Genomic DNA, 26,854 nt, shown 5'->3' on the forward strand with positions numbered 1-26,854 from the left:
TAAATATATTAAATAATTATATATTTTATTTACACCAAATTGTTTTTGTATTTACAAATTTATCCAAATATGTATATATATATATATATATATATATATATATATATATATATATATATATATTCCTCAATTTCCTAACCCAAAATTTCACAATTGTTCTTTGTTCCTATTTTTCTCTATGAGTTGGTGACGTTGCTGTCAAACAACAGACACATGTGAAAAGGTCTATTTGGTTTGGACTTATTTTAGACTAAAAAAATTGAAATATGCATTGTGGACCTATTTTCTAGATTTTCAAATTTATTTATTTATTTTTTAAAAATCATTCATTGCAACATCCATGTCATCAGAAGAGCTCACGGTGACCGAAGCACGGCGTCTTTTCGTCACACACCATCCACGGAGCCATGCAGGTTATGCACAGAAGGATCATCGCTCTCCACCGCCAACGGGAGGTCACGGTCTTGAACAACACACTGTTCCACATTCAAACCCCAAGCGGCCGGACCCCCCGAAGGAACTAGCCACCGCTCCCCTACGAGCGGAGGACCCCGACCTCGACCAGCCCTCAAAGATGCACCATAAAGATAGTTCTCAATAGGGATATTCGAGTCTTTAGCTTTTAGGCAAAACTTCTCCCTATGCCCTAGAACACTGCAGAAGAAATAGAAAGCATGTAGTCGTTCGTACTTGAACGTACGCCACCCAACACCATGTCTTATCTCGTTCAATAAGCTTCATACGGCGCTTTAGGAGCCGTGCAACAGGGATTGATACGTGTATACGGTAGAAAGCTTTTAGAGAGCCATCCAGCTACTTTTCATCACATTTAACAAAAGCACCAATGAAGTTGGCAATTTACTCCAAAACCACATTCGTCGTGTATCCCAAGGGAAGATCATGCGCTTGAACCCACATATCTAAGGTATCCAAAACAATCTTACTTGGCAACTCCCCATCTTTCAGTTGTTTGCAAACTGATAGACGCCAAAAGTACCTATTTATCTATAACTTATTAAGTTGATTTCTTGCTAAAAATAAGTCTTAAAGAGTGCAATTATGTGTTTACATGCTATTTTACTAACAAATTGCAAATGAGATCTATTTTCACTTACTTTTATATTGGGCTTTGGCGATAAGGGAGGTCGATTGATTAGGTTTTGTACATCGTTCCCACTAGGGGGATCAGCTTAAGGCCTTTGCACAATGAGAGGTGAATGAAATTTTGGACTGTATGCTTGATATTGTGGAAACTAACTAACTGTCCAACTTGTGACCATAAGGGGTTTCGCTTTGTTTGAATATTCATAGCAGTGTATGGCACATTTTTATCATTCCTTGAAGATATTGTGAAGGATTTCACATCTCCTGGTAGATTGTGTTTTGAATGAATGTTTAACATTGAGCATACCTTTAGCTTAGATGCTTTTGGCATCTAAATGAGAAGGTTTTGAATGAACAATTTGCTCGTGGACGAGCAATCTAAAGTGTGGAAACTTTGATAGACGCCAAAAGTACCTATTTATCTATAACTTATTAAGTTGATTTCTTGCTAAAAATAAGTCTTAAAGAGTGCAATTACGTGTTTACATGCTATTTTACTAACAAATTGCAAATGAGTTCTGTGTGGAGTGTTTTGTAGAATTCCCACAGGAATGAAGGCTGAAATCAACCAAAAGAGAGCATAAATCGTTGCAAAGGAAGAATCAATCCACATGGGAATACACGAAGACCAAACCGGAAACAACAAAAGGAAACGGAAATGATGAAACCACGCCCACGAGCCTCACACGCGTGTGAGCTCGCGTGGAATTATTCCAGTAGCTATCCACGCCAGTCCACACGCGTGTGGCAGACGTGGGACGGCACCAGAAAACCTGCGCGATGTTTTAGTATTTAAGGGACATTTCAGCTAGGTTTAGGGGGTCTTTTGCCTCATTTTTCATTCCACAATTTTTAGGTTAGGTTAGATAGGACTTGGAGAGGAAGAGAAGCTCTTGAGAGAGGAGAACTTGGATTCTTACATCTTGAAGATCTCTTAGGTATGTTATTTCAAAAAGATTTGTTTTCTCTTGGATTTCTCTTGCCTATCCTTTTCCTTAAAGTTGTTTGCTTTTTATATTGATCTAGTAGATATGATTTTCTATTTTGATGCTTTGATGTTGTTAAAGCCTATGAGAGGCTAATCCCTAGGATAGGGGCAAGATTGAATGGATGATTGGTGTTCATGATCTAATTTGATAATGAGTTTGATTTCCTTGGGGAATGTTGAATTTGTGAGTATGTCTTGTATGATCTTGCTAGATCGAGGGCCCTGATCTCTCCAAGAGTATAGGATCATCTCTTTGGCGAGATATTGCAAAGGGATGTAGCCCACTACCCACATCTCCCGCTCTCAATCTGAGAAGATGAGACCCGGAGGGAACTTGTAGACAAAGTGTTTGATAAAATTCCCCAACCGACTGAGGATTGGGAGCTTGAGTGTGACGCCACTCAAGACTATGTTTCAAGCTCCTTCAATCATGACTCAATAGAAATCAATACTCTACCTTACACCTTTAACCAATCTCCATGATATTTTAGCCCCATCTGCTTTTATTTCCCTTTGTTTACCTCTTTATTTCATTATCCTTTGCCCTCTTAATATCTCCTTTTTACCAAAATCCACATGATCCATCTTAACGTTATTCAAACAAACCAAGGTAGCAAAGCCGTATATTCTCCAATTTGCCATCCACGAGAGATGCGACACTCGGGGAGTTTATGACTCTTCGTTTTAACACCATTCATACCTTCACCATTCACTCACCCATACGAACAATCCTTGTCAAAATGGCGCCGTTGCCGTGGATGGCAAACGGTGAATTTAAAGTTTTACTATCTTGAATCATTTGGATAACTTGTTTACTTTCTTTTCTTTTGTCTTATTATTATCGCCAATTACACTTCCGCACCCAACCACACATTATTTGAGCTAATCTGTGAAGGGAGCTACCTCTTGTGCTCCGATTCGTTGCCTAAAAATTTGATTGCAGGAATTCTTTGATAGAATCATGGATCCACCTCCACCTAATGAGCAAGCTTATCATGGTCATATACCATACAGAAGAAATCTCTACTACCCTTCACAACCCCAACCTTCATACCCACCACCTCAATATTATCATAACTACCATTTCCCTTACCCACCTTCTTTCCATTACTCACTACCTCTTCCACCAACTTACTATCATGAACAAGCATACGTAACACAACATTTTCAACCCCAGAGATATCCTACTTCCGAGATACCTCCTCACTACCCTCAAATGCATTTCGACGAGCCAAAACATCAAAATTCTGAAATTTTTGCGAGCTGTGATCCTGCCACGAGATCCACACGCGTGTGCGCCGGCGTGGGAGCTCACTGGAATAATTTCACGCCGACTCACACGCGTGGTGAGGACGTGGACGGATCCTGTGCATATGCCTATTCCTCTACTTCTCCAGAGCAGCCTCTTTCACCCTATGCCTATTCCTCTACTTCTCCAGAGCAGCCTCTTTCACCCGGAAGCTATTCCTCTACTTCTCCAGAGCAGCCTCTTTCACCCGGAAGCCACCAAACTACTTCTCCAGAGCAGCCTCTTTCACCCGGAAGCCACCAAACCACCCTCGAGCAGCAGCCTCTTTCACCCGGAAGCCACCAAACCACCCTCGAGCAACGCCTAAATGATTTCATCCGCCACCAAACCACCCTCGAGCAACGCCTAAATGATTTCATCCGAGAAACGAGGGAGGAGAATGCCAGACTTAAAGAGACCATTACTAAAGAGATGCTCGGAGAAATCCAAGAACTACGCCACAAGACACTTTCACCGCTTCAAACGGTTGAAAGCACCCTCGCAAAAATCATGCAAATGATCCAATCTGAGGGAGAAACAAATGTAAATGCCGTAACATTGAGAAGCGGAAGAGCACTTCCAGACACTGTCCCACCTCCTCCGCAATCTACTCCAACAGAAGAGTCAAGAGTGGACAACGAAGAGACCACCAATTCAACACAAGCCGAGCAAACAATTGAAGAAGAACTTAGGAAGGAAGAAATGCAACCGCAACCTTCTCGGAAAGGAAAAGAAATCATGTAAGAACCACCGCCGGTGCCGAAAGCAAAATTCCCGTTCCCTCAAAGATTCCGCACCGATATCGACAACGCCAAATACGACAAGTTCTTACAAATGCTACGCCAATTACACGTCGATATGCCATTCATCGATGCACTTGGAGAAATGCCAAGGTATGCCAAATTCCTTAAAGATCTTCTATCAAATAAAAAGAAATTAGCTGAAACTGCTACTGTTGTGCTAGGAGAGGAATGTTACATAAGGATGTGCCTAGAAAATTAAAAGATCCTGGAAGCTTTACTATACCTTGTAATATAGGAGGAACGACTTTTAATAGAGCCTTGGCAGACCTAGGTGCTAGCATCAATCTAATGCCCTTTGCATTATATCGACAGTTGAATCTAGGAACCCTTAAGCCCACGCGCATGAGCATTCAGTTAGCCGACCGATCTACCAAATACCCCAGGGGTATAGTGGAAGACGTTTTAGTCCGGGTTGATAAATTTATTTTTCCTGTGGACTTTGTGATCCTAGATATGGACCCAGATGTGGAGATTCCTCTCATCTGTGGGCAGACCTTTCTTGGCGACTGCTAGAGCGTTAATAGATGTGGGAGAAGGCAAACTTGTCATCCGTGTAGGAGACGAGTCTGCTAGCTTCGACGTGACTAAAATGATGAAATATCCTTTAGATGGTGATGAATGCTTTTTCGTTGATTATGTGCATGATGAAATTGATTATTTGTGCGAAATACCTAAAGATAAGAGGCATGATTTCAATTGGGAATGTCCCATAGGTGCTAAGAGTTATAATGAAAGTACTCTTGAGCATTAACTTAATTCTTTACATATTGCTTTACACCGAGAGGTCGATCGTTTTAATTTGCTTAATAATGATTGTGTTTTTGAATTTGTTGAGAATATAAACTCTGTTGGTGAAGTCTCGGAGGNTTTCACCCGGAAGCCACCAAACCACCCTCGAGCAACGCCTAAATGATTTCATCCGAGAAACGAGGGAGGAGAATGCCAGACTTAAAGAGACCATTACTAAAGAGATGCTCGGAGAAATCCAAGAACTACGCCACAAGACACTTTCACCGCTTCAAACGGTTGAAAGCACCCTCGCAAAAATCATGCAAATGATCCAATCTGAGGGAGAAACAAATGTAAATGCCGTAACATTGAGAAGCGGAAGAGCACTTCCAGACACTGTCCCACCTCCTCCGCAATCTACTCCAACAGAAGAGTCAAGAGTGGACAACGAAGAGACCACCAATTCAACACAAGCCGAGCAAACAATTGAAGAAGAACTTAGGAAGGAAGAAATGCAACCGCAACCTTCTCGGAAAGGAAAAGAAATCATGTAAGAACCACCGCCGGTGCCGAAAGCAAAATTCCCGTTCCCTCAAAGATTCCGCACCGATATCGACAACGCCAAATACGACAAGTTCTTACAAATGCTACGCCAATTACACGTCGATATGCCATTCATCGATGCACTTGGAGAAATGCCAAGGTATGCCAAATTCCTTAAAGATCTTCTATCAAATAAAAAGAAATTAGCTGAAACTGCTACTGTTGTGCTAGGAGAGGAATGTTACATAAGGATGTGCCTAGAAAATTAAAAGATCCTGGAAGCTTTACTATACCTTGTAATATAGGAGGAACGACTTTTAATAGAGCCTTGGCAGACCTAGGTGCTAGCATCAATCTAATGCCCTTTGCATTATATCGACAGTTGAATCTAGGAACCCTTAAGCCCACGCGCATGAGCATTCAGTTAGCCGACCGATCTACCAAATACCCCAGGGGTATAGTGGAAGACGTTTTAGTCCGGGTTGATAAATTTATTTTTCCTGTGGACTTTGTGATCCTAGATATGGACCCAGATGTGGAGATTCCTCTCATCTGTGGGCAGACCTTTCTTGGCGACTGCTAGAGCGTTAATAGATGTGGGAGAAGGCAAACTTGTCATCCGTGTAGGAGACGAGTCTGCTAGCTTCGACGTGACTAAAATGATGAAATATCCTTTAGATGGTGATGAATGCTTTTTCGTTGATTATGTGCATGATGAAATTGATTATTTGTGCGAAATACCTAAAGATAAGAGGCATGATTTCAATTGGGAATGTCCCATAGGTGCTAAGAGTTATAATGAAAGTACTCTTGAGCATTAACTTAATTCTTTACATATTGCTTTACACCGAGAGGTCGATCGTTTTAATTTGCTTAATAATGATTGTGTTTTTGAATTTGTTGAGAATATAAACTCTGTTGGTGAAGTCTCGGATGAATTTGTTGAGAATATAAACTCTGTTGGTGAAGTCTCGGAGGAAATGGTTGAGAATATAAACTCTGTTGGTGAAGTCTCGGAGGAAATGGTTGGGAATATAAACTCTGTTGGTGAAGTCTCGGAGGAAATGGTTGGAAATGACGGGGATGAATTTGATGAATTAAAGGAGGAATATGATGATGAAAATGAGAACAGGAAAGAAGACGATGAGATAATGCATGAAGGAGAATTAAAGCCTCTACCTGCTCATCTTGAGTATGCCTATTTAGGAACAGGGAAATAATTACCAGTTGTTATTGCTACAGATCTTTCAGAAAGACAAAAATAACAACTGATAACAGTGCTGAAAAGAAACAAGGAAGCTATAGGTTGGAAAATGACTGACTTGAAAGGGATTAATCCGGCCATTTGCACACATAAAATTCTGTTGGAAGAAGGATCCAAACCTGTGGCGCAACCGCAGCGTCGACTTAACCCGAACACATTTGAAGTCGTGAAAAACGAGGTGATCAAACTTATGGATGTCGGAATGATCTACCCTATTTCGGACAGCACATGGGTCAGTCCAACTCACGTAGTACCAAAGAAAGGAGGAATTACAGTCACCGAGAATGATAACAAGGAGCTGATTCCTACGAGGAAGATAACTGGATGGAGAGTCTGTATTGACTATAGAAAGCTCAACGAAGCCACCCGTAAAGACCACTTTCCATAGCCCTTTATAGATCAGATGATTGAAAGAGTAAGCGGGTACGGCTACTACTGTTTCTTGGACGGAATGAGCGGATACTTTCAAATTCCAGTAGCCTTGGAGGATCAAGAGAAAACAACATTCACTTGTCCGTTCGGTACATTTGCTTACAGGAGAATGCCATTTGGTCTCTGTAACGCCCCTGCCACCTTCATGCGTTGCATGTTGGCTATTTTCGAAGATTTCATTGGCGATTTCATGGAAGTTTTCATGGACGATTTCACAATTTTCGGGGAAACTTTTGAAGAATGCCTTGGAAATTTGGAAAAGGTTTTGGAACGATGCCAGCAAATGAATCTAGCATTATCATGGGAAAAATGCTATTATATGGTCACAGAAGGAATTGTGCTTGGACATAAAATTTCAAAAAAAAGGAATTGAGTGACAGAGCTAAGACAGCAATTATTGAAACCTTACCACCACCGCACAATGTGACATCCCTGAGAAGTTTCTTGGGACATGTGGGATTTTATAGAAGATTTATTAAAGACTTCTCAAAAATCGCAAGACCGTTGACCAAACTGTTGGAAAAGGACGCAGTGTTTGAATTAAACGAGGACGCAATGAAAGCATTCCAGAATTTAAAGGATGCCATGGTACATACTCCAATCCTTGTAGGACCGAAATGGGATCAACCCTTTGAGTTGATGTGTGACGCGAGTAATTTCGCTGTTGGAGTTGTGCTAGGGCAGAAAAATGATAAGAAATTTCAGCCTATCGCCTATGCTAGTCGAATGTTGACTAAGCCGCAGCAAACTTATACCACGACCGAGAAAGAATTGTTTGCAATCGTGTTTGCATTAGATAAATTTAGATCATATCTCTTAATGTCAAAGGTCATCATTCATACTGATCATGCAGCTATCAAATTTCTTATGTCTAAACCTGAAGCAAAACCAAGGTTGATCAGATGGATTTTGCTATTGCAAGAATTTGACGTGACTATCGTGGACCGAAAAAGAGTTGAAAACAGTGCAGCAAATCATTTGTCAAGGTTAGAGAATGAGAAAGGACAGGATATAAATCATTTGTCAAGGTTAGAGAATGAGAAAGGACAGGATATAATTGGGGATGTGAATGAATATTTTCAGAAAGGACAGGATATAATTGGGGATGTGAATGAATATTTTCCAGAGGAAAAGCTGATGGGTCTCTATCTCACACCTTGGTATGCAGATGAAAAGCTGATGGGTCTCTATCTCACACCTTGGTATGCAGATCTGGCTAACTATCTTGTAGGGGGAGAGTTACCGGAATTTTTAAATATACACGCCCGAAGAAAATTAATAGCAGAATCTCGATACTACTTCTGGGATGAGCCGTATCTCTTCAAAGTGTGCGCAGATCAAATAATTCGACGTTGTGTAACAGAGGCTGAAGGACATGAGATTCTTGGAGAATGCCATCGAATGGGCCATCACTCAGCTAACAGAACTGCTAGGAGAGCACTTGGAAGCAGGATTCTACTGGCCCTCAATATTTTGGGATGCTCAAATCTATGTCAGAAACTGTGATAGATGTCAGCGAACTGGTAATATCACTGGAAAAGACGAAATGCCGCAAAATTACATCTTGGCGTGCGAAATTTTTGATATATGGGGACTAGACTTTGCAGGACCATTTCCGGACTCCAAAGGTTTCAAATATATTCTTATCGCAGTAGATTATGTCTCCAAATGGGTTGAAGCAGAAGCACTGCACAACAATGACGCAAAAAGTGTAACAAGATTTCTGAAAAGATTATTCACGAGATTCGGAGTACCGCGGATTATAATTAGCGATAGGGGAACACATTTCCGAAACATACCTATGCGAAGATTACTTCAAAGGCAAGGTATACAGCACCGAGGAGGAGTCCCCTATCATCCTCAGACTACCGGGCAAGTCGAGAATGCAAACAGAGATATTAAAGCCATATTGGAAAAGACAGTATCTCGGCATACAAAGGATTGGGTTGACAAGCTTAACGATGCATTATGGGCCTTCAGGACTGCTTATAAGACACCGATAGGTACTACTCCATACAGATTGGTATATGGCAAGGCGTGCCACCTTCCAGTTGAAATCGAACATAAGGCGTATTGGGCCATTAAGAAACTAAATGAAGATCTATTCATAGCAGGGCAGGAGCGAATGTTTCAACTGAATGAACTAGAAGAATGGCGTTTGTTGGCTTATGAAACATCCAGATCTTACAAGGAACGATCCAAGTTTTATCACGACATGCATATCAGGAAAAACAAAGAATTCATTAAGGGAGATAAAGTGCTATTATTCAATTCCAGACTGCGATTGTTTCCTGAGAAACTTAAATCAAGATGGACTGGGTCTTATATTGTTACAAAAGTATTTCCTTATGGAACCTTGGAGACTTATATTGTTACAAAAGTATTTCCTTATGGAACCTTGGAGATCATGCATCCTACAAAAGTATTTCCTTATGGAACCTTGGAGATCATGCATCCAACAAAAGTATTTCCTTATGGAACCTTGGAGATCATGCATCCAGAAAAAGGATCTTTCAAAGTAAACGGCCACCAAGTCAAGAAATATTATGGAACTTTCAAAGTAAACGGCCACCAAGTCAAGAAATATTATGGAACAGAAAATACGCAGGGGACGGTCCACAAGAAATATTATGGAACAGAAAATACGCAGGGGACGGTCCAGTGTTGCAGGCTAATACCCTGGGAAGATGAGTAGCACAATCTTCATGACAATTTCGTCAGGCTAAAGACGTTAAACGTAGCGCTAACCGGGAGGCAACCCGTTATTTACCATGCTTTATTACTATCCTTACTTTATTATGTCAAAATAACATCCGAGTTGAAATTCCCTATTTTTGTAGATTCCATATTTCCGTGCAGATCTCGTTGCAAGAACATGAGAATTATCCATCCAAGCATTTTGAGCAACATGACATGGGATGCTTACTAGGTCATCTACCTCTTATCCCTTGTTTATCTATTATGCGAGCCTTGTATTTTCATTTTAAAGTGTGGAAAAATGCATACCTTGTTGTTTCCTTATTTTATCATATTCTAAGCCAACATCGAGGACGATGTTTGGTCTAAAGTGTGGAAAGAGCTCAACATCGAGGACGATGTTTGGTCTAAAGTGTGGAAAGAGCTGTGCTTGAAATGAAAATTTTAATTAAGAGCTCTATCTCATTTGTTTGAAAAATAATCAAGCCACAAGCATGTGTTGTTATTCATTCTATCTTCGAAGAATGCTAAATCTGTGGTGTTGTTATTCATTCTATCTTCGAAGAATGCTAAATCTGTGCCAAAAAGTTTCATTCTATCTTCGAAGAATGCTAAATCTGTGCCAAAAAGTTTACTCTTTGAATAACCTTGGAAGTACCCCTACCTTGACCTTTAAAATTTTTTTTTTTGAAAAGTTGTATGCTTGTGTGGTATTCACCTCATATTCTGTAAAGACCTTAGTTAAAGATCTCTCGAAGTGGGAGTGTGCAACCCCTAATTTCAGAAAGATAAGATTAAGCGAAGCCCGGAATTGAATAATCATAGAATAGAACATGGGGCAAAAGGAGAGCTTTCTGTGAGCATTGAGAGAAATATCCCTGCTTCCCAAGTAAAAGGTATGAGGGGTTGTTGTTCGGAGAAATGAGTAGAAAAGGCAATAAGGCCAATCCCCGAGATAAGATACGAGGAAAGCCATCTCGCTAGGTGGTGAACAACCATAGTCTTCTAAATACACAAATGTTATATCTGGAGTCGGTTGTTCACAATAAAATGGCCCTAGGAGATGAGAAAATTGAGATGAGGGAAGCCGCTTCGCTAGGATTCGAGCACCCATTGCACTGCCTTCGAAAAAAGCATGGAACTCCATGTGAAGTCGGGTTGCTTGACGATGTTACCCTAGGAAGTGAGAAAAATGAGTAACCGCCCAAGCCACTGGCGGAGAGAGGCCCATGGATCTATTTTCACTTACTTTTATGTTGGGCTTTGGCGATAAGGGAGGTCGATTGATTAGGTTTTGTACATCGTTCCCACTAAGGGGATCAGCTTAAGGCCTTTGCACAATGAGAGGTGAATGAAATTTTGGACTGTATGCTTGATATTGTGGAAACTAACTAACTGTCCAACTTGTGACCATAAGGGGTTTCGCTTTGTTTGAATATTCATAGCAGTGTATGGCACATTTTTATCATTCCTTGAAGATATTGTGAAGGATTTCACATCTCCTGGTAGATTGTGTTTTGAATGAATGTTTAACATTGAGCATACCTTTAGCTTAGATACTTTTGGCATCTAAATGAGAAGGTTTTGAATGAACAATTTGCTCGTGGACGAGCAATCTAAAGTGTGGAAACTTTGATAGATGCCAAAAGTACCTATTTATCTATAACTTATTAAGTTGATTTCTTGCTAAAAATAAGTCTTAAAGAGTGCAATTACGTGTTTACATGCTATTTTACTAACAAATTGCAAATGAGTTCTGTGTGGAGTGTTTTGTAGAATTCCCACAGGAATGAAGGCTGAAATCAACCAAAAGAGAGCATAAATCGTTGCAAAGGAAGAATCAATCCACATGGGAATACACGAAGACCAAACCGGAAACAACAAAAGGAAACGGAAATGATGAAACCACGCCCACGAGCCTCACACGCGTGTGAGCTGGCGTGGAATTATTCCAGTAGCTATCCACGCCAGTCCACACGCGTGTGGCAGACGTGGGACGGCACCAGAAAACCTGCGCGATGTTTTAGTATTTAAGGGACATTTCAGCTAGGTTTAGGGGGTCTTTTGCCTCATTTTTCATTCCACAATTTTTAGGTTAGGTTAGATAGGACTTGGAGAGGAAGAGAAGCTCTTGAGAGAGGAGAACTTGGATTCTTACATCTTGAAGATCTCTTAGGTAAGTTCTTTCAAAAAGACTTGTTTTCTCTTAGATTTCTCTTGCCTATCCTTTTCCTTAAAGTTGTTTGCTTTTTATATTGATCTAGTAGATATGATTTTCTATTTTGATGCTTTGATGTTGTTAAAGCCTATGAGAGGCTAATCCCTAGGATAGGGGCAAGATTGAATGGATGATTGGTGTTCATGATCTAATTTGATAATGAGTTTGATTTCCTTGGGGAATGTTGAATTTGTGAGTATGTCTTGTATGATCTTGCTAGATCGAGGGCCCTGATCTCTCCAAGAGTATAGGATCATCTCTTTGGCGAGATATTGCAAAGGGATGTAGCCCACTACCCACATCTCCCGCTCTCAATCTGAGAAGATGAGACCCGGAGGGAACTTGTAGACAAAGTGTTTGATAAAATTCCCCAACCGACTGAGGATTGGGAGCTTGAGTGTGACGCCACTCAAGACTATGTTTCAAGCTCCTTCAATCATGACTCAATAGAAATCAATACTCTACCTTACACCTTTAACCAATCTCCATGATATTTTAGCCCCATCTGCTTTTATTTCCCTTTGTTTACCTCTTTATTTCATTATCCTTTGCCCTCTTAATATCTCCTTTTTACCAAAATCCACATGATCCATCTTAACGTTATTCAAACAAACCAAGGTAGCAAAGCCGTATATTCTCCAATTTGCCATCCACGAGAGATGCGACACTCGGGGAGTTTATGACTCTTCGTTTTAACACCATTCATACCTTCACCATTCACTCACCCATACGAACAATCCTTGTCACAAACCAAAGAGCTGTTCTCAAAAGACCATGGCCCCTCTTCTAATACTCACTGCATATCAGACTGGTGGTAGAAGACAAACAAGAAAAGATTAGGTTGCACCTCAGATATCTGGACCCCCTTCACAGGTTGCCAAACGGAGGCCATGACTTGTTTCATGTACTCCAACTTAATCAACATGGCAATTAGAAATCTCCCAATGAGGCTCTATGTCTCTATAGCATCCACAGCACCCTCCGTAGCACCAACCACAGGCTCAAACCCTAATTCTTCTATCATTAAGGACTATGTCCACCCATCGATCAGACAATGCATCGACAACTGGCTGTTGCGACATAACTCACGACACGGGCAAGTAAAAAACGGATCAAAAGGTCAAAGGTAATTACTAGAGACCGAAGAAAAAGACCAAAACGACAAGAAAACTTCACGAGATAAGAGAGAGAAAAACCCTAGAGAGCATAGGGAGAGAAATAGTAAACAAATGATCTATTTTCAAATTTAAATTATTAGTTAATATAAATAAATAAATATGTGCTTAAGAAAACTAGGGAATGTTTAACTTCTCGAACTGAACCAAACCGAACTAAAATTTGAAAATGAATGGTTTCATTTTTTTCAAAACCTTAAAAATTGAAACTAAACCGAACGACCAAAAAAAAAAAAAAAAAAACGAATCCGAAAATCGAAACGCCCACCACTAATGAAAAGTTCGACAAATTATTCTATGGACCACTGATAAATGTTTATTTTTAATATATTAAAAGTTTATTTTTAATGTATTGAATTTTATTTTTTAGGTGGTATAATAAAAATGAACTTGTAATACATTAAATACAAACTTTCATCTATACTATTAATAAAAACAAAATCCTCCATTTTAACTTCCCTCCCAAAACACTATATACTATAAGGTTTGTGTAATACTGTAAAATATGGTAATACAATTTATATTCGTACTACAATTGTACATTAAAATTTTGTAATACAATTCCTAATACAATATATTCTTCTTACTTTCCTATTCGTAATACAATTCTAGATTAAAATTATTAATATTAATAAAAATGATTAAGTAATAAATATCTAATTAACATATAAAATGAAATGGTTATTACTGAATGGATTCTTCGTTATTTATTTATATTACGAGTCATTCATTAACTAATGATTTAACTTAGATATTTTATTTTTTAAGAAAATGAGTCATTGTGTAATCAGAATAATACACAAGCATCGTTGCTCCAACCAAATAGGTTGTTCGATAATGCTCAGCCATTGTTAGAGGCAGTTGTTGGTCTACCAGCATTTAGTCCAACTAATCTCAGTATTAATTGTAAGCAAATTTGTTATCTTAATAGCGTACCTAACTATTTTATTTAGCAAATTTGTAATTTTCCTCCCTCGGGTATAAATAATTGCAGTGGCTGGTAGTGAACTATTGTACGGTGGATTTATGTTTTGCTCTCCAAAAACACCTATTAATATACCTAGGAATGGTAATACAACTCAAATTCAAATTATTTGTAATAACTTTTACATTTTATTATATACAAATTTTGATTTATTTGTTGTTTTAAATTATTAATTTACTCCAATTAATGTGTTAATTATTATGTACATGTGCAACATGAACACTGCAGAATGACTAACAGATTTAAGTTGCGACTCTGTGTAAAGCAGAATCAAACGGTGAAAATCTACTAAAAGTACACACTCCTAAATTTCTAAATAGTTTGAGATTGTTTGGACTCCCTAATCATTCATTGACATTAAATGTTGGTGCACATGTTATGTAATTGCGGAGCATAAACCACCTTCTTGGTCTTTGCAACGGTACGTGTCTCATCATCACAAGATTGGCATATCACATTGTCGAAGCAAGAATAGTTAATGGGGCACGTGAAGAAACCAAAGTTCTTAGCCCACAAATGTCTTTCACTCTTTCTGATATGAAATTGCCATTGAAACTTCAGCGTAAACAATTCTCATTGATGCTCGCATATGCCATGACTATCAACAAAAGTTAGGGTCAAACACCAACTCATGTTGGGTAAACTGATGTTTAATCACGATCAATTGTACGTGACTTTTTCTCGAGTCACCCATCCTGATAACCTGAAGGTGTTAACTCTAGACGAGGATGGACAAGATTCTGTTAGTACTACCAATGTCGTCTATAAAGAAGTTTTCAATAATGTGTAATTCGAATTTGTGATATTATGTTTTTTTTTCAAAGAGAAAATTTGTCCAAGACTGATATATAAAATCCTCAAAATTTCAGCACCGGATGCTTACATCTACACATTAGCTATTAATTCAACAATTATTTATTTAAATTCAAGCAAGGATAACATCACAAAACATAAACGATCCAAACCATCTTTTCAATTGCACTATATAATATTTGATGTTATAATTTATATAATTATATATCGATCCAAATATTCTTAAAATATTATAACAAATCCATTTCATGCATCGCACGGGTGCGAACACTAATTATACTAAAAATAAATTTATATGTCAAATGATACACCTTACAACGTAAATCATAGTCCACGGTATAATGATTGATATGTGACTATTCCTAACATATCATTAATAGTGCCGAAACAAGAGTATATAAACGAATGAAATTTAGTATAAGAATGTAAAATATAAGTTATCTAGTGATATTAGAAGTTTAGAAGTAAATATACACATGGTAACGAAGCAAAAATGTATGAAGATTGAAACATACACCAGAACCATCTTAAGGGGCAATGACACTGCAATGAACAAAAACTTCTAACCAATATTTATAATACTTTTAAAAAAAATTAAAAAATTAAAAAATAAAAGAAGAAGAAGAAGAAGAAGCAAAAAACCCTTTCTATGCTGCCAGAGGCCGTTATGGCTAAATATCCTCTTTATATACAATCAGCCGTGACTGATTAACTATGGCACTGTCAAACTATGAGTATAAGAGAAAGCAGAAACAACAAAAGACATAGATCCTGTAAACTTATGAACATCTTGTGAACCTAACAAATCCATTAGGACTAGCTATAATGTACATTTATTGGTTCTTCTCCCTATTTATCCCTCAGGCCGCCCAAAAAGGAGCAGTGATGTATTGGCTTGCCTTCTTCTGGGATCTTCCTGCTCAGGCTTTGAAGCAGAAGTACCTTGCTCCTTTTCCGGGAAAGGAAATGAGAGAGAGAGAGAAAGAGAAGCAGAAACATCCTCCTTGTTGGCACTTGCTGCTGCATTATCTGAGGTATTCTCCTCGCTTATTTTCTTCTCGACTTTCCCAGATAAAAAGGATGGGATCCCGGACATCAGAGGTTTTGTTTTAGCTCCCAAAGCAAGTTCAAGATTTGGTGCTTTGTCACAGAGTTGATCTTCCTCCAAAGGATGCACTTTCCATGGCATCGAGCTATTATTATCCACAGGATGTGGATCAACTGGGAAGAAAAACATTTCAGCATTTCCTGGAGTTTCCAAGATAGCTGTCTTGCTCAAAGCTTCATCGCGCTCATTCTTCTGGCGAGAAAGTTGAGAAGCTGTACCACCACCGCCCATCTCTGACAAGAACCCATCCTTTGAGCAACTAGTTTGATCATTGCATCCATAAGATCGATCAAAATTGGGCTTCACTCTTTTGTGGCAGCATTCTTCAACCAAGATGTCATCATTACTGTAACTTGAAAACGCTTGACTCGTTCCAGAGGATGATGCAGATTGCAGCACAGTCTCTGCAGAATGTGACCGTTTCTTGGGGTTCACACCAAAACTACTGATCACATTCAAGGTCTGCTCCATACTCGTATGCCTTGCCAAAGGAGTTCCTTCCTCAGTAGATACATTGTCCAAGCAGATATGTCCAATTTTCACATCATCTTTGCCACACAAATTCTTTGTTGTGCTTCCAACAGAAGCTGCCTCCTGCATTGTTGGAGTTTCATCAGATAACATTGATAGCTTCTCTCCGTCAAGTTGAGCAGCCCAATGGACAGACATAGGACGGCTCGTATTAGGACTGCTGACTCTTTCAGCAGTTTGAACAGAAGAGTGCACTGCTTCTACCTTCAAGAACAAAGGAAAATAACTGTCTTAGTACATAAGCAAAGTGGCAAGAAGGAGCACTAATTCCCAAAAAACTGAAAGAATAAGACTACAGCACAATCAACAAGAATTAAGTACCTACAGCTGAGGGCATGCCCCTCATTTGAACAAGAATCATGACTTGTAGGCTTTATCAAATTCCATTTAATTATTTTCATTGTTCCCCCCTTAAAGATACACATAAAGACAATTATGGGCTAAACTTTTGCACTTCATGGAAATCTATCAGAACAATAAAGACAGAATGGCAAAGAAGACAGAGAATGGCAAAGAATTTATTCCTGGATAGAATTATGTTGAAATGGAAAGGAATTGTAGTTAATCACTAAGTGCAACATGCAAGAATAACAGATAAATAGAGTAAATATTAGTATATTACCAGGGGAACGCCAAAGTATCTCCTATCCGGCCCCAACTTTGGTTCACTATTTTGAATAGAACTGGAATCCAGTTTATCATTCTGCTCAGTGTTTATACGAGAACACTTATCTCTACTCACTTGGGGAGAGGATTGGATACTGCAATTTCCATTTACAATTTTATGTGAAGATGCAGATTCTGGCTCTTTTAGAGCAGACATTTCAATATTAGTTGCCGCACTACCAAGCACAGAATTCAGTTTAGGCACAGGGGTGAACATATTCTCTGGCAAAGAAGTGGCAGCTGTGAGGATATCTTGAATCAATGGTTTCTCAGCTCCAGGAAAATTTTGCAAACTATTTGCTCTCTTCCCTCTGAACACGCCCCACAGGAAGAACATCAAATTCCACCCTGCATACACAAAAGTAACAAAGAAAAAAATTAATATTTGAGATTAACCAGCTAAAAGAATAATAACCACAGATGCAGGGGCTTTGGTCAATTAAAAATACCAGTTTACCAAACTACAAAAGGAAGAAGAAAAAGTTCACATACGAAATAATATGATGCTCTCAAACTCCTATTAATTCTCAAAGTGGAAAAGCATCCGAGTAAGCTAATTAGAATGATTCCGCATCACAATCATCATAGCAACCAAAGAATAGTGTGAATCAAAGTCTTCAAATTGCATTAACCTCAAAAAATTACATATTTCCTTAACAGATATTCAGTAGCAGAAAGCATGTTGAATATAGTATGACTTATTTAAATATGCTAAAGTTAAAATCATGTGCCCTGTCAAACAGAAAGAAGCATGCTCCATTATCCTTACGCTGGAACTTTTCAGGAAGATGGTTCGATGGGAATATCAGTAGTTCAATGTCTCCAATGTTCCCCTGAAGAGCCAGATCATGCTTCACCATATTCCCGAGCAAAACTTTGTAGCTCTTCTCATAGCTGCACCATTGGCAATAGATAGTTAGCAGATGGTTGAAAAAACTTACCAGAAGAAAGCAAAGAAGCAGGATTTGTTAGGAACCAAGGACACAACCTCCCTATATCTTTAGCAAAAAAGAAGAGGGCTATGTTATCTTCACTAACACCACACTCCTTGAACTGTATTGGCCAGCTACTCAAACGAGGTACTTCATTCAGTATGACCTTCCGAGGGAATTTGTTTACAGCATCAAGAACCTTAGGAGATGCACAACTTGATAAATGAGCCTGAATTCCATCATAGAGATTGAAGGCTTTCCCACTCTTTTGAACCTCGAAACCTCCTCTGCACAGAAATCATGGCATAAAAAATAACCAACAGCACCAAAAAAAAAACACTCATAGTGATGCAAAAACAACCAGTTGAAAACAACATAATAAAGGTAAGAGGTTAACACTCATACTGCCATATATACTGGTACTCTGGAATGGCTGTTTTCAGAATAACGGGCATTGATACCAGAGTCTGACGTTCCATGTCAATTACAGAATGCTTTACATCAGAAAATGCAACATGACCTGCATCTCTGGTTCTTGCAGAAGCTTCAGAAATAATTCCTAATTGCTTTGCATTATTTGCAGTTTCCTGCTTTTGTGCCTCCTCAGCACCATTAACATTTCTCCTGACAGTTGAAGAGAGCATCTGATCTTGGGAAGCTATTTCACTTTTCATGTTCGATGCTGATAAGTCCTCAGATTGATCAGCAACTCTATTCTTCCTGCATATTCCAGGTTTCCTGAGCCTAGCAGCCTCAATGGCAGCTTTCAAATCACTTGGACCATTTGTGGCCTCTCTAGAACTTTTAAAAGGTGAACCTAAAGCAGATGATTCAGGTCCGTCAGCTGTGCAAACCTGTGCTAAATGACCATTTCCTTTGCATTTCTGACATGAAACAATTTTTCCACTGGCAGTGCTGTTCTGTTTTGACCGACTTGCAGAACTTTCCCTTGTCTTGTCACCAAAAGCTTTTGATTCCTTGGACTGAGACAACCCATCTGGTAGAACTTCATTAGAACTCCATGATGGTCTCTCAGCAACACAAGAACTGGATGAGGAATCCTCCTTTGGAATTGCCTGACTAGGATTTTCTTCAGAACTGCTAATTCTATTGGCAGATGAAACTCCATCAACTGATGCCTGCTTCAAAACTTCGCCTGATATGGATGAAGGAAAACATTAAATCATTGAAGATATGCATTAAAAATAATCAAGCACATTATATAACATGCCACATTATGAGTCAAAGTACTATAAAAGGTGAAGATATTCATGATCCTTACGAGCAACCCCACTTGTTGAATTTGAGATGGTCACTGGTTTGTTTTCAGAGATCAAAGCCCGGTAGTCTCTATTAGTGTTCAGGGAAGATAGTGAGGAAGGTTCACCACGAGGTGTTGGTTTATTATCACTTTTGGGAGAAGAAATGGCGCCACCAGCCAAGCGGTCTGATCTTAGTGAATTCTTCCTGTCAAAGGAACTTCGGTCTTTTTTATGTCTTAACCATTTTACATCCTGATCATGAGAAAACTTGGGAGAGAACATCTTCACTTTTGATTCAGTGCAGTTAGAACGGCTTGCAGTTGTCGGCTTGAAGGACATAGATTTGCCCATTGATCTAACAGCTATGTCTTTTGATTCAATAAAAGCAGTTTCCCTCGACAATTTCTGCTTTGCAGGAAAAACTTCATCCACAAGTTTGACTTTTGGCTTGGCTATTAGGGAACTGAATGAATTGGACTTTGAGAAAGTACCTACACAAGTACAAATCCCACTTAATAGATTTCACAGAACCCGAAGAACATCAAATTCTCAAGATTCTCATAATGTGGCTTTGAAACACTTGCATAAAGAATATACAACCAGAACAGCATTATTACCTCGAGAAGTTTGCATCCGGGGACCTGAAGCTGAAGAGTCATTAACCACACCAAACTGATGTACAGGCTTCACTTTTCCTTTCTCCAAGTTCTTAAATGAACTTTCACGAGAGAGCATAGGAACCCGATTGGGACTTTCTGCCTTTGGTGAGCCTGAAAGCGGTTCAAGAACTTGCTTCTTTGCAGCAGAAATAGCTTCACTATCATATGTATTCCTTGTGCTAGATACTTTTCCCTGAGAGCATTCTTTAACAGCTGTGCCTCCAACAAAATCAGAAGCTTTAGTTTCTGTCTCATGGTGCTCAGAATTAGTAATAGCTGTTTGTCCAGAAGAATAACCATTTTCATTTCCACCAGCCCTGCCAGTTTTATATTGCTTTTGATTTTCAATTTCCTTCTCAGATTTGCATTCTTCACATAGCCAATCACCCTCTGGAACTTTCTCAAGCATTTCTCGCATGCAATAACTAGTATAAGAACAACAAAAGTTCTGAGTTTTTATTGAATTCGCTAATAATGAGAAGAAAAAAATTAATACCAACAGTGGCCAGTGAATATTCCAAACCTTTGTGTCCTATGACAATTATATCCAAACCCTTTAAATTTGGAATTTCATACCAAATTAGGAACTGTTGTGCAAATTTATCCAAGTTTACTTTCTGACCTAGAAAAAACCAGACCCAGTGCTTCATAGATAGCCAAAGAGGCTAATCTATTGCCAACTATTGACAAGTCGAAAGAGTCAGACTGAGTCAGGGTTTTTTAAATCAAATGGTAAAATTAGATTAAATTGCACAAAAGTTTCCAATTTGGTATGAAATTGCCAAAATTAAAAGGTTTAAATATAAAGTCACAAGGCAAAATGCTTCAGATTTTTTCCACCAATAAGCCTACAAATAATATGGGGTATTATAGGAAGACTTACGTATGTTCAGCCCCATCAGTACATCTACAACATATGGCAAGTAAATCCTCTCGACCTGCATCCCCACATATATCACAAACTTTCACCTATTCACAGCAAAAAAAAGAATTTACTCTTCACACGAGTAAATTATAATTACAAAAGAAATGGGTACACCGTAATAATGGGTGTTTGGTAAAGCTTAATTAATTAGATAATTGGGATTATAGATTGAATATTGAATAATCAACTTTCTACATGTTTGGCAAAGATAATGGATTATGGAGTGTACAACCCCTTTTAGTTTATTTAAGCCATAGGGTGTAGATTGTTCACAATCTATTATCATAATCTATAATCACAATCCATAATCATATGCTTTACCAGACAAACACTAGATAATATTATAATTTATACATAGCAAAGACCAAAAGTAAGAGAATAAAGTGATGCATGAAATCCCATCAAGTCACTAGCACTATATTTTCCAATGAACATTTTGTATTTATAATTAAAAATAAATAAAAATATTATTTATTGGGGAAAAAAAACTGTTTATCCTTTTGTAATGTGAATGCCTATGCATCAGGAGACTGTCCAAAGAGCACTACTATTGGGAGGGTAATATGAAGAGAACCACAACACCAACATAAGAAATGTTACTTTATATAAGTGTCCAAATGATAGAACTATCTTTTAGAAGCAACTGAGAAATAGGAACAAGTATGACAGTCCCAAGAATTTGACGATATAGTAGGTCCTTCTTCTATGAGCTTAGATGAGCTTTTACAATATATAAAATGATTTGGGTGCCTATGAAATGTTTCATGCTGTAATACAGTAGGAAGGTTGTCATGACATAAGCCAGATTTAGAAATTTAGTTGCTAAACCAGTGTGTTACAAGATCAACAGGATAGCTCATAGCTGTCCTAGTGATTGATGTTAAAGCAAGTATTATAAAGCCAAACTGAAATGTGATACAACCCACATCAGAAAAAAAAAAACTCAAAGATATAAATATACACAAATACATATATATAATGTGCTGAAATAAATGGTTAATAATCCTTACTCACATCATGCTCCTCAATGTCAGAGTCATCACTCCCATTATTCGCATGGGTTTCTGAAGAATTTGCATGCGTATCTGGTAAGACGGAAGAGTGCATGACCTTATCCAAGCCTTCACTTTTTCCTGTAATGCAAGCATCATCCAGTGGGTTACCACCATTGCCAGGTGCTACTTCATCTTTCACTACCAAATTAAGATGGTCTTTTGGATGTTTTATAGATTCCTCTGCTAGGTTTACTGTACATGGTAGATTTATACTCTCTTCCTCATTCAATTTGGAAATTTTAATGGCTTCCCCACCTCTGGTGACACATGGCATACTATCATCATACTCTTCTAATGCTTTAGGGGCCTCCAGAGTTGGAGCTGTACCATCCGATGTAGCTGATACATCAGAAGTCCTTGCGCACACCTTATGCTCTGAATTTGCCGAGGAAGAATCATAACTTGAATTTATGCTGATTAAATTGTTTGTTTCACAGTTTCCCCATGCTTCACCTTTTCCATTCTTGCTAGAAGGTGAAACATCATTGGCAGAGAAATTCATGGCATTATTGCCACAGATTTCTCCAGATGATTCATCAACTTTCAGCTCCATGGTAGAATGATTAATATGCAGACAAACTTTACATTCCACAGAGACTACTCTTCCATCAACATACTGACTATTAGAGCACCTATTTGGTACCTTATTGACTTGACTCAACACCTAAACCAAAAGGCAAATTTTAGAGAACAAGACAGGAGAGGGAAAGCCAGTCATGTTGCAAATTGCTGCCCTGGGAAAAGGAAACCAGTGGGTATGGGATACTTATAAATGATTTAACGTCTTCAATCACTGCATAAAATAATAAGAAACACAAAATGGAAAGAACTGCTGCCAAAACAATAACACTTTTAGGTCACAGGGAAAATAAATTAGTATGTCTCATTATAACAAACATTTCCTGTGTCTAGTTTTATACATGAAGAGGTACATTCAATAACACAACATAACAAACATGAAGCAATTAAAATATACAGAGTAATTTTGAAAGGTGCAAGTCTAAGTTTCTAACCATTTAGTGGGGATACATCCTAACAAGCAAGTGGCAAGATGTATCCGCTTTATCAGTCTATAAAGAGCTCAATTATAAGGTGCTCCAAAACAGGTATGGAACCTCTCCAGACTCCTCCAAACTTAAATTTGGGTTACATTGCATCACCTTACAAGATCAAGAAGTTAAAATCTAAAACCCATATAATGATTGTAAAAGGCGCTTGCCAACGCCATCCTTTGTACAACATCATCTTTACAAGATTTAAGAGTTAAAACCCCAACCCCATTTAATGATTGTAAAAAGCCATAACTAACACCATCAATCTGTAGTCCATATGCTTCTCTTCCAGAGCAACTATGAAAGTAGACTGGTTGTAATCAAAGAGGGGAGAATAATTCCAACTAAAAATCTAAAATCAACGAACACAATCTAAATCATATCTCTTCCTAATTAACTCTTTATTTTTTATTTTTATTCGTTTACTATTTTCTAGGTGAAAGTACCAAGTTGTAGTTAAAAGAAAAGATAAAACAAAACCAAAAAATCAAGAAACCCCATATAAAGGTCCCAAGTATTCCCTTAGTATTGAGTCTCGATTTCAAAGTTCCAAAGATCAAAAGATGAAGTTTTAGATCTTAATCAGAGAGAAACAATGGAGGCTGATGGAGAGGAAAATAAGAGAGGGAGTTTTAGGTACCTGGAAAGAGAAACAAAGGCTAACAGGACCCAGCCAACATGGCCTGTCACACAGAAATAATGAGGTGAAGCTGATTAATGGAGAGCCCAGGGATAGAAGAACGGATCAAATTAGAGACTAATGGCAAATGGGTAAAGGCAGTTAGCATATCCAGAATGGGTTTGAAATTCAACCTTTGAATCTTGTAGGGATGATGTAGCACAATCCAGACCATAGACTTAAGTCTGGATATTAAAAGAAGGATGTTTTTTTTGTTTGTTTCAATTGATTGCAGAGTCAATATTCTCTAAAGAACTTTTTTCTAGAAGTAATTTTACATTGTATCTATTCACAAAAAGCACACACAAAGAGAGCCTGAGAGAAGTACAGATTAAAGAACTAGAGCAGTAGCACATAATTACACTTTATTTCACTGTATTGCTTTGAAGTAAACCTCCAGAACTGGCCTTGCTTGGGATGAACTCCTTGAAGTCTGGGATCATCTATAAACACTGCATAATTTTATTGTTTGCTGCCAAAAAAAAAAAAAAAAAAAAGAATGCCTCTGAGATTCAATCAAAAACCACTTAACTCTTTGAGGTGTAATGTACTTTTTATCCAGCAGGACAAACAAATAGGAAGGGATGGTACTTTCAGTTCTGGAACAGGGTCATAATCACATCCCCCTTCTTAACCCCGAGTTTCCGGTCTTTCACTGCCCAGATAGAAGTCTAACTATAAAAGGGTCTTTTGATTATTTTCAGAAGAGAAATTTTAGTTAGTTGATAAACTTATTGAACTACATGGCAAACTGGACCATCCATTGATTTTTAAAAGGATTTTTTGTAAGTACAAATTTCATTCAGCTATGTAAACAGCAGAAATGCCAATGTCTCAGAACGAGAATAGTTCCAAACAAACATCACACTGGCTTCAGCATGGCAAAATGTGACTAGCCTAGCATACTATGGAATTTAAAAAGAGCCATGATTAGCAACATCAAATGCAGCATGCCATAATATTATAAAAGAATTTTACATAAGCATTTCTGGTTACCACACTTCATTTTTATACATACAACCACTTACCTAGCAAATATTAGGCATAATAGATAAACCAGAATTGAGAAGTGCCACAACTTAGAAACCCTAATATCCATTAAAGTCTTAAAGATATAATCCACTATCAAATAAGAGCAGCATATCAGGATTGGAACTTTCCACATATAGCCATGATTCAAACTGTGATTTCCAATATAATCAAAACTTCAATAAGAAGAAAAAAATGATCACAGAAAATAAAAACTTTGAAAACAGATTAAAACAACAAGCCACCAGAAAAAAACTCGAGAACAAATTATATCCTTAATTGGAATGATACCCTTAATTGGAATTGGGGAAAAGAGAGAAAAAGAACATAAGACATGCCTAGGGTCCGGAAAGAGTGTAAGTCACATTTTAGAGCTTAAGAACAGTCCGCCCCTTCCGCTTAAACATCGCCGACAAGGCCAAGAACACGATCAATGAAACATCGACCGTGTCGCATACGCATCAATTTACCAATTTATCGATTCAACCCAAGTACAAGTGGCCTTTGAACGTTAAAATTTTTAAATTTTTTTACACGACAAATTAATTAAATTGATATGGAATTAGAAGATCTATCTGAAACTAATTAACAACGAATTGAGAAAAAACATAAAAGGAAAAATCCTCGTACTGTAAAATTGCAAATCAATGGCGGAGATTCTGGATATCGGACAGATGGAGAAAGGAAACTGTTAATATACCTGATGTTTTGCGCCTGTGTGCTTATAAAGTCTTCTCGAGCAAAACTGTGAATTGCGATGCAGGCACTTGATTCTCTGTATAGTCTTTTTCTCTTTTTTCTTTTCTTTTTTTTTCTTTTTCTTTTTTTGAGAAATATCGAGGCTTAGGGGGAAAACTTATATACTTTGAGGGGCATTAATGTGATTATGTAAAGTTTAACCATGCATTAATGACTTGAGATATTGTTCATATCTTTTTCATTTTTTTTGGGAAGGTATTCATATCTTTTTCATTAATCATTATCACTCTAATATGAAATTTTACGGAGTTGGACGCATTGGTTTATTTTATTCAGACATAACAAAAAATGAATAAATAATCTTATTACGTATTATGAGAATAAATATAACAATAATACTTGATACAATTCTAAAAAAAATTATGTGGTGTTCTATATAAGAGATACGGTACACGTCAACACCTTAAAATATTTAATAAAACATTTTATGCGCTTAATATTATTTTTGGCATAGAAAACAATTCACACCCTATTTGCATTTATTAAATGTTTGTGAATTTATTACTCTCATTTGAAACTAATCAAATAAAACTACATGTTAGACAAGTGGGATATTTTCTTTTACCTTTTGTGAGATTTACCATTTAATAGTTTTTTTCTTTTGTTTTAAAAAATGCATAAATTTATAACTTTTTGAAGTTGACGAGCATGAGTTTTCTCTCTAGAACCCGAAGTTGAGAAGATCAAGAGCTTCTTGAGCGCTGTACAAAGAAAAAGAAAACCATGAAGATGCAATCCCAGGGTGAAGGAGGCATCGCAATGGAGATGATGTATCCAACAAGGAATTGCACCTCGCATTCCCACCCACAAAAACTACTGATAGTTTTGGCCTATCGGAGGACTATGAGGAGGCAAAGCACCTAGACATCTAGAAGAAGTCAACAAAATAACCCTTTATGGGTGAGCGATGTGTTCCCGTTTGGGGGCACGAAATCCAGATTTATAGTATTGGTTCTGGAGGAGGACGACACCCCCCTCCCCCAGAGATAGTCGCACTACCAACAGAACAAGTTAAAAGAATACAGAAGAGCAACCCTATAAAGTGAGGAAAGCATCATAGGACTTACAACCCATATGTAGAATGCCCGGCCGGCTCGACTCACACGCATGCAAGGTGTGGTGCCTTTTTACACACCCTCTATTTTATTTCTAAGTTTT

At 38.0% G+C, this 26,854-nt stretch overlaps 2 protein-coding genes across 8 annotated transcripts; one reads left to right on the top strand and one right to left on the bottom strand.

The window, feature by feature from the left end:
- The first annotated feature begins 8,952 nt into the window (after positions 1–8,952).
- On the top strand, positions 8,953–9,846 carry LOC116013123. Its single transcript, XM_031252779.1, has 2 exons — positions 8,953–9,311; positions 9,429–9,846. The coding sequence occupies exons 1-2, from the start codon at positions 8,953–8,955 to the stop codon at positions 9,844–9,846; spliced, it is 777 nt and encodes a 258-aa protein (XP_031108639.1).
- A 5,818-nt stretch (positions 9,847–15,664) lies between these two features.
- LOC116013523 lies at positions 15,665–25,765 on the bottom strand. Of its 7 annotated transcripts, XM_031253330.1 has the most exons (12): positions 25,638–25,765; positions 24,271–24,380; positions 23,870–23,912; positions 22,137–22,841; positions 21,081–21,166; positions 20,156–20,622; positions 19,559–20,029; positions 18,682–19,432; positions 18,333–18,563; positions 18,114–18,238; positions 17,301–17,692; positions 15,665–16,882 (listed from the first exon to the last, which is right to left on the bottom strand). In XM_031253330.1, the coding sequence occupies exons 4-12, from the start codon at positions 22,728–22,730 to the stop codon at positions 15,893–15,895; spliced, it is 4,107 nt and encodes a 1,368-aa protein (XP_031109190.1). In that variant the 5' UTR covers positions 22,731–22,841; positions 23,870–23,912; positions 24,271–24,380; positions 25,638–25,765; the 3' UTR covers positions 15,665–15,892. The 7 variants fall into 7 exon arrangements, with proteins under 7 accessions (XP_031109190.1, XP_031109191.1, XP_031109188.1 ...); XM_031253331.1 differs by lacking the exon at positions 23,870–23,912 and having other exon boundaries at positions 24,303–24,380; XM_031253328.1 differs by lacking the exon at positions 23,870–23,912.
- Between the last annotated feature and the right edge of the window lie 1,089 nt (positions 25,766–26,854).

Source organism: Ipomoea triloba, chromosome 3, assembly GCF_003576645.1.
Source record: "Ipomoea triloba cultivar NCNSP0323 chromosome 3, ASM357664v1".
NCBI lineage: Eukaryota > Viridiplantae > Streptophyta > Magnoliopsida > Solanales > Convolvulaceae > Ipomoea > Ipomoea triloba.